Source organism: Cucurbita moschata, unplaced genomic scaffold, assembly GCF_002738365.1.
Source record: "Cucurbita moschata cultivar Rifu unplaced genomic scaffold, Cmos_1.0 Cmo_Scf00045, whole genome shotgun sequence".
Classification (NCBI taxonomy): Eukaryota; Viridiplantae; Streptophyta; class Magnoliopsida; order Cucurbitales; family Cucurbitaceae; genus Cucurbita; species Cucurbita moschata.
In genome coordinates, this window is record NW_019268561.1 from 1,597,680 (window position 1) to 1,612,559 (window position 14,880).

At 37.3% G+C, this 14,880-nt stretch overlaps 1 protein-coding gene and 1 long non-coding RNA gene across 2 annotated transcripts; one reads left to right on the forward strand and one right to left on the reverse strand.

The window, feature by feature from the left end:
• Positions 1 to 428: 428 nt before the first annotated feature.
• On the reverse strand, positions 429 to 2,186 carry LOC111434642. Its single transcript, XR_002708980.1, has 4 exons — positions 2,020 to 2,186; positions 1,712 to 1,940; positions 1,563 to 1,641; positions 429 to 610 (listed from the first exon to the last, which is right to left on the reverse strand). It is a non-coding gene; the product is annotated as an uncharacterized LOC111434642 (long non-coding RNA).
• A 10,854-nt stretch (positions 2,187 to 13,040) lies between these two features.
• LOC111434476 (caffeoyl-CoA O-methyltransferase) lies at positions 13,041 to 14,649 on the forward strand. The gene is made up of 5 exons (XM_023071885.1): positions 13,041 to 13,214; positions 13,309 to 13,388; positions 13,480 to 13,624; positions 13,909 to 14,040; positions 14,242 to 14,649. The coding sequence occupies exons 1-5, from the start codon at positions 13,116 to 13,118 to the stop codon at positions 14,533 to 14,535; spliced, it is 750 nt and encodes a 249-aa protein (XP_022927653.1). The 5' UTR covers positions 13,041 to 13,115; the 3' UTR covers positions 14,536 to 14,649.
• The last annotated feature ends 231 nt before the right edge of the window (positions 14,650 to 14,880 follow it).

Consider the following 14,880-nt stretch of genomic DNA (forward strand, 5'->3'; position numbering starts at 1 on the left):
GTTGGCCAAGAAAGCCTCGGTTGTGGTGGTTGAACTAGATTGTTGTGCTATTGTTGAGGGTCATAATGAACAACCTTGTAGCTCACAGCTAGATTGTTGTTTTGGAGCTTTTCGAGGTTTTCGTGCTTTTGCTTGTGGAGTTTGTTGTAGGGTTTTTATGTAGGAGATTGAAGCTTTGGGGGAAAAAAGGTTTAGAATATTCGTTAGTTTCCAACAAAAAGGAAGGTTAAGCTTTTGAAATGAGGAAACGTTTTACAATTTGATAGAGTAGCAATTTTGTCCATGGTTCTCGTCACGACCCGATTTTTTAGGCTTCGAAACTCGGACCAGGACCCAAAAGACAAAATCAAAAACAAACAAAAAGAAAGAGAAAAGAAGAGTAAAAGATTAAAAACGAAAATCTAATAAAATCAAAATAGAAGGAGAAGTGTAAGTTTCAAATGTTTGAAAAGAGGATTCAAATTTACAAAATAAGAGAAAATACAAATTCAGAGGAAAATTTACAAAAGACTAAAAAAAATCGAAAAGAGAATGACCCTCTAGAACAACCCCCCCTGTGGCTGTACAGCTCTCGAATGCTTCTTTACCTCGACCGACAGTCTACGAACACCTGAAAAAAAAAATAGGAAAAATGGGATGAGTATAAAAATTATACTAAGTAAGCTACCTACTTGACGTCTGGTTCTAATCTTAGTTCATTTGGGGCTCGCCCCTTGGGACTTGCTCTTTGGAGCTTCACTGGATCTCTGTCCTTTCATTTGATACCTAAGAGTTGCTTATGCTAAGCTGGACTAACCGGTATCTCTCTACGAGGTGCTACCCTTACATGGCTAATTGAGACTACATGGTATCTTGCCTAGGGGTTTGCTGAATACCTCATAAGCCTGTAATAGTCCCCCTGGGGGGCGCAACCCAATCCGTTCCCATATAGCTAATGGACTATACTATGTGGGGACACATTTCCCATGCGAAACGACTAGGAGCAATAAGAACTGATTAGGACCTCTAGTCCTCCCACTAAACTACAGACATAGATCAGACAACTAGCAGTCTAAGAACACTCATAAGGTACTTCTTCGTTGTGGTAATTTGTTAGGTTCCTAGAAGAAGGTTGTATCTAGACTTAGTGACTTGTCACTCCTAACTACAATTCCCTGGGCTTAACATAGTAATGGGTTATGGAAAATAACAGAGTGTGCATGCAATCGTCGTCTAATATTATCATATATAATTCATGCAAATTAGATGTGCATACTCCATGGAGTGATGGCATCCATCATACACCCGGAAAGCGGAGTTTGCGCTCAACAGGGCAAGGTTATTCCTCAAGTGCCCGAAACGTTGAGTTTACTATTTCAACATGAATTAAACATATGCATACATATAACGGAAGATTAAAGCAGACAAGCAACACCCAGATAATTTACCCAATACGCTCATAAAAAAAATTAATCTGCCTAATCTCATTCATGGAAAACTAATCTAATGCAAATGTACTAGTATGCATGAATTCCAAGCGAATCCTACAAGTATTTCTTCCTAAATACCGGGTGGTGACTTACTTTGTTGATGTGTGCCCCTTCGCTAGCGTTTCCATGCCCGTAAAGTGTCTAAAAATATTGATTTTCCCCAATTAGGTCCCTATTCGCATAAAAACATCGGGCAGAAATCGGGCAAACAAAAGTTTGACGGACGGAAAACAGAAACTCACACGCTCCCACGTGTTGCCACGCGTCCTCACACGCCGCCACCATGAACCCAAACGAAGTCTAGTCGCAAGTGTCACGTGCGGGTTGGATTCTGCAATCGTACTTCACTAGGGCGGTTTGACACGTGACTTGTCGAAAATTTTTCTCTCTCCTCCGTTTTTGGAAATCGGCTCGAATCTTCACCTTCGGACCAGAGCTGGTTTCCTTCATGAATCTTGTGGAGAATTCCCTCTAGATGAGCATGTCAAAATTTCAGACCTTGATTCACAACAGAGAGTTCTAGATTTGAGAAAAATGATCAAGATCTTACCTTGCCGATTTTCTCGATCTCGTGATGGAAAACGGGACTCCGAATACCAACATCTTCTTCTTCCTTCCAAGAAGTCCTTGTCATTAGATCGTGGCTGGCAACTTTCAGCTGTGGTCCGATGAGTTTTCTGATGGTTCTTTCTTTCTTCTCTCTAGGTTTTCTCTCAAAACTCTCTTCCTCTCTTTTCCTCTTTTGTCACACAATTGCTAGGGTTCCATTTGGACCCCTTTAGTGGCTAGAGGGGCAAAATTACCCATTTGGACCCCTTTAGTTGATAATAACACACAAAATTACCCATTTGGACCTCTTTAGTTGATAATAACACACCACAACTCTCTCAAAGAGTAATTTACAAGGACACTCACAACTATTTTCTCACAGTACAATAATAATCACTCTCAAGAATAAGATGAAGAGAAATAAATTGTAAGCTTGGAGAGAGCAACAAACAATGGAAACTTTGAACAAATGAGGATTGGAGAATGTATGTAAGTAGTGTATTTTAAAAAGTGGGGGAAGATGAGATTATATAAAGGAGAAAAGTGGCAAAATGTACGAATTAATATTGACCATTGGATTGGATGGTGTTAGGAATAATGGAAGGTGGAGATCAAAAGTAAATAAATAAGAAAATTTTTGAAATTCATTTATTTAAAATTTTTAATATAATAATAATAAAAATTTATGTGAGTAACGATCAAACGAAAATTCAAAATTTATTATAAATATAATAATATAATAATAATAAAAACGATGTGAGTAACTACCAAAATTTTAAAATATAATAATATAATATAGTAATAATAAAAATCGGTGTAAGTAACTGTTAGATTCAAATTTATATTTTGTAAAAATAATTTTATTTAGAAATAAGAAAAACTCCACCATTGGTTACTCTTCCAACATTATAAATTTGATATATTTTGATTTGTCCATCATTTTGATTTTGCTGCCACATCATCACGTCGGGTATATTGCCTCGACTCTAATTTCTTCGTTTTAGCTTTGATTTGAGTAATTGAAAAGTCGTTGTAATCGTTATTCCCGACCTTATATTGTGGATAGTTCAAAATACTGAAAATAGTTAATAATTAGAAGTAGATTTGTTATCATCAAAACATCAATCAATTAATTTATTGAAATTAGTTAAAGTGAGATCAAAGGCAAAGCCAACATAATTGTCCAAGCATTGGTAAAGTTTCACATCTTCCACTAGGGTAGATAAAACTCAAACAAGTTTTCAACATACCACTAAGTAGAAGTTCAACTATAAAGTTTTCGATCCTCAGAGCTTGAAAGATTGTCATTACATGTTAAAATATCATGATTAGCTCGATAAGGTCAAACTCGTATAAGTCCATTGTCTACTCATTTTAGGAAAATGATTTACGTATTTTAGAAATAAATGATTAGATATTTTAGGAATAAATTATCTAGCCTCTCCTATAAACACCCCTCCACCTGACCAAGGTTTTCATCCCAAAAAATCACAGACAGTCTCAAGTAGAGCCAAGTGAAGTAGTATTCTATAGAATACCTTGTAAGCTCTTCTCAAGAGTGTCTTGTAATATCTTCTTGATTGGTGTTAATAAATAGTGTGAATGTTTCCCACAAAGAGTTATGTTCATCAATCCAGTATGAGAGCGAGGTTTGTGTGGGTTGTCTGATCTCTTAGAATTTTTAGTATGCTCTGTGGTTGCAGTTATGTCTAATCTTCTACATCGAACACAATTTCTTGAGATTATTAGTGTTTGAGTTTCTTTGTGTCATGAGTAGTCCGTGACTCTGTAAGTTTTATGTTGAAAAAAGCTCGTTTGGTATTACTGAGGTATAACTAAAACGATGAGTGATTTCAAAATCGTTGGAGGAATCAAGAAACTCAAAAACTACAACACGGGGGCAACATGCATGATGTCTTATTTATAAGAACATGACCTTTGGGAAGTCGTTGGCAAGAGTGAAACTACGCCGTCAGAGGAGGATTCTAATGGCGCCTTGCGCAAAGGGAGAATCAAAGTAGGCAAAACAATATTTATCTTGAAAACCACAATCGAAGAAGAGATCTTAGAACACATTTGGGATGACAAGACATCAAAAGAAGCATGAGACACGTTCGTGATGTTTTTCTCAAAAAAGAATGATACGAGACTACAACTTTTGAGAACGAGCTATTATCAATTTCACAACGTGACATGACGATTGTTTAGTACTTCCATAGGGTCAAGTCGATATGTTTGGATATTACTGAACTAGACCTGAAGTTCATCATTGGAGACGCTCGAATGAAGAGGATAAATATCCACGGATTGCGACTAGAGTATAGATGCTTCGCTATTGCTGTACAAGGATAGTCTGCTCAACCATCATTTGTAGAGTTTGAAAATTGTTTAGGCAGCCAAGAAGTCATGGCTAAGCAAATGGAAGGCATCACGTTGAAGATTGAAGAAGAAACACTCTACTCAACTAAAAGTGGGAACAACAATAAGCCACATGAATACAAAAAATGGTGACAAAGGAAGAAACCACTAAGAAACTACACAACCTTGGAAAGCTTAGAAGAACAACCAAAAGAGTTTTCAAGGGAAGAGATTTGAAGGTATTTGCTACAATTGCAGGAAGAAGGGTCACACGTCCAGGTATTATTGGTCGAGGAAAAAGTCTATTGAAAGCAATGTGGCAACCTCCGAAAAAGAGATGGAGGATGAATGAGATGTAGAGATACTATGTGTCATAGAAGAAGATGAGCTAGCGCTCATGGTGATGATGAGAGAGCATATCGATTATGAGCGCTCATAGTATAGAAGATGAAGTTAAAAGAGTCAATACTAGTGATGGGAGAAGTGTTAAAATATCATCACTAGCGCATAGAGTCAAACTCAAAAATTGTATAAGCTCATTTGTCTATATATTTTAGGAAAATGATTTAGATATTTTAGGAATAAATATATTTAGATGTTTAGAAAAATGGTTTAGGTATTTTAGAAATAATATTACCTAGATATTTTAGTAAAATTATTTAGGTATTCGAGTAATATATTGTCTAGTCACGCTTATTAACAACCCTCCACCCTACGAAGGTTTTCATCTCATGAAATCCTCCCTCAAGTAGAGCAAAGTGTAGTAGTATTCTATAGAGGATGTTAACAAAAAGTGCGAGTATTTCCAATAAAGAGTTGTGCTTAACATTACAATATTTTCTTTCATATCACGAACTCTAATGAAAACATGCATCAGAGGCAAGAAATGTGAAGAACCTTGAGTTTGGAGATCTGTCCAAGCATTGGTATACTTGCACAACTTCCACAATAATGTAGATAAAATTCAACAAAAATACTACTAGGTATAAGTTCACTTATAAAGCTTTCGATCCTTAAGGCTCGAAAGTTTTTGTGGTTGAAGCCCTTCCGACACATTCAAATTATTGTCATTACAATCTTTTCTTTCGTATCTAAAACTCCATTGAAAACATTCATCAGAGACAACGAATATCGAGAACATTTAGTTTGGATAATTGTCCACCATTTGTAAAGTTTCACATCTCAATAGTATAGATAAAAACTCAAACAAGTGGTCAACAAAAATATCACTATGTAGAAGTTCACATACAAAGATTTCAATCGTTAAGGCTCGAAAATTTGTGTTATTAAAGTCCCAACAATACATTCAAATTATTGTCATTACAATCTTTTCTTTTAGATCTACAATTCCATTTAAAACATACATTAGAGGCAACAAATTTCAAGAACCTTTAGTTTGAAGAACTATCCAGACATTGGTAAAGTTTCATATCTTCCGCCATAGTGTAGATAAAATCAAACAAGTTGTCAATCAAAATTTTTCAATCGTTAAGGCTCGAAAATTTGTGTTGTTAAAGTCCTTACAACACATTCACATTATTGTTATTATAATCTTTTATTTTAGATTTAGAACTCCATTTAAAACATACATTAGAGGCAACAAATGTCAAGAACCTTTAGTTTGGAGAACTGTCCCAGCATTGGTAAATTTTCACATCTTCTGTAATAATGTAGATAAAACTCAAACAAGTTTTCAACAAAAATACCACTAGGTAGAGGTCACCTATAATGTTTTCAATTCTCAAGGCTTTAAAGTTTTTGTGTGATTGAAGCCCTTCCAACACATTCAAATCAATGTCATTACAATCTTTTCTTTCGTATCTAGAACTCCAACAAAAGTCGAGAACTTTAAGTTTGGAAACTGCTCTAGTATTTGTAAAGTTTCACATCTTACACAATAGAGTAGATAAAACTCAAACAAACTTTCAACAAAAATTCCACTAGGTAAACATTCACCTACATGATGTCTTTTGACAGAGGAAATCAACGTTGGTGATAGAAAATCGTTGACGGAGGAAAAACAGCTGAAGAAAATTTGTTGGAAGAAGAATGAAAACAGGAAGTTTAAGAAAATAACAGAGAGAACGAAAGCTTGGAATTTGACTTTATTGAAAAACACCGTACGAATGCTTCTCAAATTTTACCCGCGCTAGAGACTTGGTGAAGATGTCTCCATGTTGTTCCTCTGTTCGGATGAAGTCAATCTTGACAATCCCTTGATGTGCACACTCTCGGATGTAATGGAACCTAATCTCTATGTGTTTGTTCCAATCATGCAAAACTGGATTTTTGATCAAGGAGATCGTAACTTTGTTGTCCACGTAAAGTATTGGTGGATCGCCTTCTCTTCCAATGAGTTCTTTCATTAACCGCATAAGCCAGATCCCCTGTGTTTTCGTTGTCAAAGCGACGATATACTCTACTTCGCAAGAAGACAAAACAACTTCCTTTTGTTTAGTTGATCGCCAGCAGATCGCGCCGCCTGAGAGGAAGTAAATCATCCCGCTGGTGCTCTTACGACCATCAACGTCACCGGCTATGTCACTATCACTGTAGCTGACCAACTCAAGCTTTTTCTTTCCTCTCCCTGCAAAGTATTTCACACCCTAGCCTCTAGTTCCAGCCACATAGCGCAGGATGCGCTTGACAGCCACAAGATGCTTCTCCTTAAGTGCTTCCATAAACCTACTCACGTATCCAACAGAATAAGCGAGGTCAGGGTGCGTGTTTACCAGATAACGCAGGCTCCTGACAATGTTGCGGTAACTGGTGGCATCGACTGCCGTCGTAGTGCCGGCTTCCTTAGATGGAGCCGGGCCTCCATTGGCGTCCTTGTAGGGTTACTATTTGCTAGCCCAACTATGTCCAGTAGCTTCTTCGCATATGCACTTTGGCAGATCGTGATGCTGGCAGTACTCTGTTGCACTTCAATGCCGAGATAGTAGCTGGACACGTCGAGATCGCTCATCTTGAAGTTCTTTGACATCTCCCTCTTGAATCTTCCAAGAACTTCCATGTTTCCTCTAGTGATTATATGGTTGTCGACATACACTCCCACAATTAGCCACTACTCGTCGTGGCCATGCGTGTACATGCCATGCTCAGAGGCATAGTGCTTGAACTTCATCGACATTAGGGTACTGTTGAGCTTCGCGTTCCAGGCTCGTGGTGCTTGTCGAAGCCCGTAGAGTGCCTTGTGTAGGCACAGTACCTTGACGGGGTTATCGTTGTCTAGGAAACCAGTTGGTTATTGGACGTAGACGGTCTTCTTTAGCTCTCCGTTGAATAAAGCAGACTTCACGTCCATGTGGTGGACCTCCCAAGAGAAATGTGCCACGATTGTCAGCAACAGGCAGACGGATTCCAACCTTGCCACCGGCGCGAATACCTCTTCGAAGTCCACTCCTTGCTTCTGGACGTAGCCCTTCGCCACCAGACGGGCCTTGTGCTTCACAACTTCTCCCTCTTCGTTCCGCTTTAGTTTGAATACCCATTTGAGCCCTATGACTCAGTGTCTTGATGACATATCCTCCAGACTCCACGTCTTGTTCTCAATGATGGACGCCATCTCTTTCTGCATTGCCTTCAGTCAGCATTGGTTCCTTTATGCTGCGGCGAAGAGTTCAGTTCATTGCGCTAATGGCATGTAGTTCAGCCACTTCTTCTTCGAGCTTGCACACCGCTAGTCCCAATGGTTTACCTCCTCCCAGTAGGTCTTCAATCCTCCGGTATCTGGCCGTCAGACCATCATCGTGATCGGCATCCAGCGTTGAGTTCGTAGTATGTGGTGTTGCGAACTCCACTGGTTCAGGGGGCGTAGCAGAAGTTGTGATAGGTGTTGGTGTAGGCGTGCCTAGTGCAGCTGCTGGTGGCGATGATAGTGCCCGATGCTGTGCTCCTTCTTCTCCCAGCTCGGTGATGAGGTACTACACCGTGAATTGATTTGTTGAAAGAAATGAAAACAAAAAGTGTAAGAAAATAAAAGAGAACGAAAGCTTGAGATTTGTCTTTGCTGAAAAAACACTGTGAAAATGTTTCTCATTTAATTAGGCGGTTTAAAACAAACTAAATTCTAAAAATGACCCAAGTGACCAACAAATCTGGTGCGTAAAGATTGCCCAAATGTCTAGCTAAAAATAAGCTATTCACGTGTGTACAGAGATTCAACTATCTAATTTAAGGGAAAAATGAAAAAAAAACTAAAGAAAACCACAAGCTTTTATCTAACACCCTAAACTGCCAGATTCAACGTCGAAACCACCCAACCTCGCCACAAGAAGGATTCACGATCTATACATTCACTTAAGGAACGTTTCATGCCCTTTTCATCCAAGTTTTCATCAGTAAACGGAGTTGGGTTTTGGCTTTCCTAAACGCTTATGGATTTGTGGTTTTAGGTATTTCCAAAGCAAAAAAACTTCGAGGAAGAGAAGAGGAGAGGCAAAGGAAGAAAAGGACGGAAATCGGCGTAAAAAACGTCACAAGAAAGAGAGAGAAAGTTCACCAAAAAATTGCGCTGCGAGTCAAACAAAGAAGAAAGGATCCGATGGATCCAAGTTGGACTCAAATCAGTAACCTGAGGCCCAGCCTACGAACCGAAACCCAGTCTGAAGCCCAATACCCGACGTGATCTGCAAGCTAACCCAAACCTCGCCTCGACCCGAGACGCCTGCACGCGACGTGGCTGGCTCCTAGCCTGCCATGTGTCCACCCGCGACGCAAGCAGCCCTTTGGCTTGGTCGGCTTAGACGACTTAGCTTGTCTTTCTAACGACTCTTTGGCTTACTTGGCTCGAGTTTTAAATTTGTTTCTACCATTTCGACCCTCTCGAACCTATTTTTGGCCTCGATTAAGGTAATTGAGGTCATTTTATAGTCGTATTTCACATTTATTAGTTAGATTATTAATTAAATTATGAAATACTAATGAAAGGTGCCAAACGACATGATAGAGCGAACCTCGATGATATTTGGAGCAGCTCTCGAAGAGCAAGAGCTAACGTTATAATTAGGGAGTACGCCGACTAAGACCAACTAAGTGAGTGGCCTTACTATAGGATAGGTTAGAAATTGTATGAGCTATAATATATGATTGTTCGCGATGACGTACGATGATGCATATGATATTTATGATTTATGATGTATGAGTTGTATTATATAATGTCGTATGCTAGTTATATGATGATGTATGAGCTTTGTTGTATGAGCTATGATGCATGATGATGTATGCAGATTTTATGATGATGTATGACGTACTTGATGCATTTAATCCCAATATGATGATTATGATGTTTGCAAGATATGTACCTTAATATGATGATGTCTTCCCATATTTTGCATATTGTATGAGGATGATTGTCATATTGTATCGTGTAGAAAGATTGACCTAGGACACAACCTAAGAGCATGAAAAACGATATTAATATAAATATCTAACGAGCATGTGTTACTAAGCGTAACAGAGAGATGAGACTAGGGTTGTGTTAGAAGAGATGTTAAGATGAGAATTAGAGAGATCTCATGCATGTTGTGTATATAAACATACGGATATTTTCCTTTGAGACGATGAGTGTAGACGCACACAATATGATGATGAGGGTGATCATGGTGAGCATGACACTAGGGGTCTGTTGACCTTCGAACGTCGCTACAGACAGCTAGCTTGATCAGAAAGGGTCCAGGGGATGTGCGAACCGCCTAGGGATTCACACTCGCACGTGTGGGTCATGTGTAGGAAAGTACTACACATGCATAGTAGTCCAGCCTGGAGGCTACCCCTAGTATGAGAAAAAGATAGAGATAGGTCCCTAGAGTATGATTGCATGTATTGCATTAGCTTGACTGCTAGAGTGGGGTCATTACTGAGTATTCTCCAAAATACTCGGACCATGTGCCACATCATTTTTTAGGTAAAGGCAAGACGCCTATGTACGAATGACGTCGGCATCGCGAGTAGAGACTATGACACATGCATAGGGTAAATGCATATTTAAATTCCTAGTCTTAGGTTAGAATTGGTTGTCTTGCATTTCATTGTTTTAAATTATTTTGTATTTGTTTTTATTTTTAAATTTCAGTATTTCGTATGAATCACATGAGACCATGACAATGTTTTCTAGAGATTAAATTGTATAAATGTTTTCGACATTTATGCTAGAAATGATATTTCTTTAAGAGTTATATTCTCCATATTAGCTGTGCATGAGAAGTTAGCAGCGACTCTAAATAAGTAGAAATTTAGAATCGTTACATTAGGAGTCCTATATGCACAATGAGCTTAAAATATAACCTATTAATGTCATAACTATCTCAATACTTCATTTTATCGATTAAATAATTTAGAAATTTATTTATTACCAATGAATGAATATTTAAAACATACCGGTAGATGTTAATGTGATCATCAAAGATTACATTTTCATTGCAACAGTAGTCTGCATCTTCACAGACATGTATATTTCACCGAGCCTATGTACTTCTTTATAGAATAGATTACCATCTTCCTTATAGAATAGAAAGTCATATGGAAAATTTGAACAATAGGTAAAATATTGTTTCAATTAGAAAGATGGTAGATGGTCCACACTATTTTGATTGTGGATAAAATATGTGCTTCCTATAATGTGATTCTCATTCGATTTTTCAAAGTCGATCGCGATCCTTCATAATTCTTGCCTAATTTCTCCATTCCTCTAAACACTTTCACAACCAATGATATGCTACCAAATTTTTTTAACAAGCTCTTCTCAAACTACATTAACTGCTTTTGAAATTATTCGTAATTCACTTCCAATTCAACAAAGACCAACAAATAATCATCAGGTAACTGTCTCAAATAATGCAAATACTATATTGGGCCAACACAGATAGTAAAAGACGAAAGCTAGAAGAATGATGGAATTAGATACCCCGATAACTGGTTATAGCTTATTACTTGAGCTCGAGTTCAAGACAAGACACTTTCTTGCTGGTTTACTCCCTTTTTTAATGTATTCTTGTTGGTGGACTTTGATGGACAAATATATATATATATATATATATATATATAGATATAGATATATATGTTATTGTTTGGTTGTTGTTGGGCGTTGTGTATTGCTTGGACTTAAAGAAAATTATTTGGCATCCCCATCTCACCGACCCTTCTAACCTACTTCTATAGGATTTATCATCACTTTAAATTATTCAACCCTTTTTAATTAATTGCTTTAATTTTAATTCTTATTTTTTAAATATTAGATAGTCAAATATTTATTTGTTTGCAAGTTGATAAGTTTTGTCGACTTTTTTTTATATAGTGAGTCAAAGAGTTTTCTATCCCCTTAACTTAAGGAAACATAAAAGCTTTTATCAATTTGAGATGTACGTCTTGGATTACCTTAATAAGTTATGAGATAATTTGATGTTCATTGACAATCATGAATGATTTGTATTCCAAGTTTGTTGACTCGTGATAGATTATAGCACCCGCACTAAAGACAACATGATACGTTGTAGGTAAAGGTAGAGGAGCCCAAACTAACTACAACCCCACCCACTACCGTTCCAAAAGAAAGGCACTACGAGAGTAGGTGCTCGAGCAAAATAGTGTCACTGGCATCTGTCATGGTGGCATTTAAAATTGAGGCCATAATTTTAGGCCATCGTAGCCAATCAAGTCCTGACCCTCTAAGCCATGTCGATCTTGCCATGATCATGTCCAACCATGCCATAGGCCAACGCTACTCAAACGCCCATATCAAACCCAATCACCCACTATAACATTAATATAGGCCAAACATGCATCATACACTCTTACCATAAAGGCAACCTGACATTGTACAATCATTTTATGCTTTCAACACATACATAGTTAGTGCACACATCAGTCGAATACAAAATGTACATTGGATGAGCATGAGCCACGATTGAGCACAACTTAATAGGTTAGAACGATTGAAGGGACTTTTGGTAAAAGAGTTGTTTGACATGCTTAAGCCTTCATTGAGTGTAGCTAGTCACAGAAGGAACTTAGAAGCAACAACTTAACTCCAACACATCCATGAGAAAAGAAATCATAATAAAACTAAGACATCACTAAGCTTAACAAGTCAAGGTAAACAGACTAATATGAGCAGTCAAATAGGAGAAAGACATACTAGGTCGCCAAGTTGAGTCAAGCAGGTCGAGCTGAGCAGATATAAGTCAAGCATTTTGAATCAAACAGACTTAACATTTTGCAAAGCCCAATTTAGGATTTGTGTGGCCAACCTTACCGGACTTAAATCAAACAAACTCGATTAGTTGAACCACCTCATAAGCAAATTCAAACAAGTATAACTTGCCTAATCTCAAGGACCACATCAGGTGGGATCAGACTTAATACAAAATCATACTTCACCAGCTAAATTTCTTCAAAGTGAGCAATACTTCCCCATTAATTTGTACCTGCTAAAAATATCAATAATTCATAAGAAATAAAAGTTTTTTTTTTATTATTATTTATTATTATTATTATCTCAGTATTATTAATTCAACCAATGACCAAAAAAGAAAAAAAGGTTCCAAGGTGGGGTCCACGTTCTCACCAATAGCAATAGGTTCAGCCTTCCACCAATCCCCGACCCGTTCCGGTTCAAACCGGGCCGTCATCCCTGTATATAACAACCCTCCATTTCCCCCACTTCTCACCGGAGCTCATCGGAATTTCAAAAGAAAAAAAGGGGGAAAAAACCAGAAGAAAGTTCGATAATCTCCGGCAATGGCTTCCACTACCGTCGCACAAGAAGATCAGAACCAAGCCGGAAGGCACCAGGAAGTCGGTCACAAGAGCCTCTTACAGAGCGATGCTCTGTATCAGGTAACCGTCTCCCTCGCCATCAAATTCTCACAAATTTAAATTCCTATTTCAATTCTTCCCATCACTGGAAACTTCTCCTCTCCCATTCTCGCAGTACATTCTCGAGACGAGCGTTTATCCGAGAGAGCCAGAACCGATGAAGGAATTAAGAGAATTGACTGCCAAACATCCATGGTTAGTTCTTCAGATACGATCTCGATTTAATTTTTCTGTTTTTCGATTTGCTATTAAAATTGATCCGAAATGGAAATCGATTCGGCAATAGGAACATCATGACGACATCGGCCGACGAAGGACAGTTCTTAAACATGCTTTTGAAGCTAATTAATGCGAAGAAGACAATGGAGATTGGAGTTTACACTGGCTATTCTCTTCTAGCTACAGCTCTAGCTCTTCCTGAAGATGGACAGGTACGTAAGTCAAAGATATTTAGTGCTGAATTATAATCATAAGCAAATATTTAGATATGTATCCATTTGTTACCGTTTACCATATCTATCATATTTGTTTTTTTTATTACAGGTAAATATCTTATATCCATTTATTACTCTTTTGTTGATATCCATTTGCTCTTTTGTTTCCTTGTAATTTATTGTCTAAATGATTATAAATAAAAAACTTTTACATCATTTGTGTTGTTTTAGCCCATATTCTCACGTGAGTTCTCTAAAATATAACAAAAATGATGTCGTAGATTTTGGCTATGGATATTAACAAAGAAAATTATGAGCTCGGTTTGCCGGTTATTGAGAAAGCGGGCGTTGCTCACAAGATCGACTTTAAGGAAGGCCCTGCTCTCCCTGTTCTTGACGAGATGGTAGCGGATGTAAGAACTTTTTTTTTTTTTTGTTAATTTTTTTTATTTTCTAGTTATATAATTGGATTTATTTGGATATTAAGCTTATCTCTATATATTTGTAAAGATATTCTTGAGCTAACATAGGATTTGTTATTGAAATATAATATTTAAAAATTTAAAGCAAAAAATAATATTGTTTGGGGTGTGATTGTGTGCATTAATTCACAGAAGAAGAATCATGGAAGTTACGACTTCATTTTTGTGGACGCTGATAAGGATAACTACATCAATTACCATAAGAGGTTGATCGATTTGGTTAAAGTTGGAGGAGTAATTGGGTACGACAACACTCTATGGAACGGGTCTGTTGTGGCCCCACCTGATGCACCAATGCGCAAGTACGTTAGGTATTATAGGGACTTTGTGCTGGAGCTCAATAAGGCTCTTGCTGCTGACCCTAGGATTGAGATCTGTATGCTCCCAGTTGGTGATGGAATTACTATCTGCCGTCGGATCAACTGAACATTTGAACATTTTAACATTTGTTGCATCACTATCTAAAACATTACTTTGGTTGTTGGAAAGGAATGTTTTCCTTGAATTTACTCGATTTTTTAATGTCTATTTGATATTATCTTTTTTAATCTCAATTTTCTATGGTATGTAATTCATATGAAAAATTTTAATGAATAATATTACCTTTGAGAGTTTACCATTAAAAATTTATAATAATTTATGGGATTTGATTTATAAAATATTTAGGTAAAATAGAGTTTTTAGTACACTAAATTTAAATTTAAATTTTATTTAATCTTGATTAACTCTTCTCGTTACTTAATATTTAGTTAGGTTTTTGAGATTTAAATT

Bases quoted from the DNA above. Each gene is read 5' to 3' on its own strand.
- LOC111434476 (XM_023071885.1), top strand. From the start codon at position 13,116: ATGGCTTCCACTACCGTCGCACAAGAAGATCAGAACCAAGCCGGAAGG. The intron at 13,215-13,308 runs GTAACCGTCTCC...CCATTCTCGCAG, and splicing joins AGAGCGATGCTCTGTATCAG to TACATTCTCGAGACGAGCGT. The intron at 13,625-13,908 runs GTACGTAAGTCA...ATGATGTCGTAG, and splicing joins CTCTTCCTGAAGATGGACAG to ATTTTGGCTATGGATATTAA.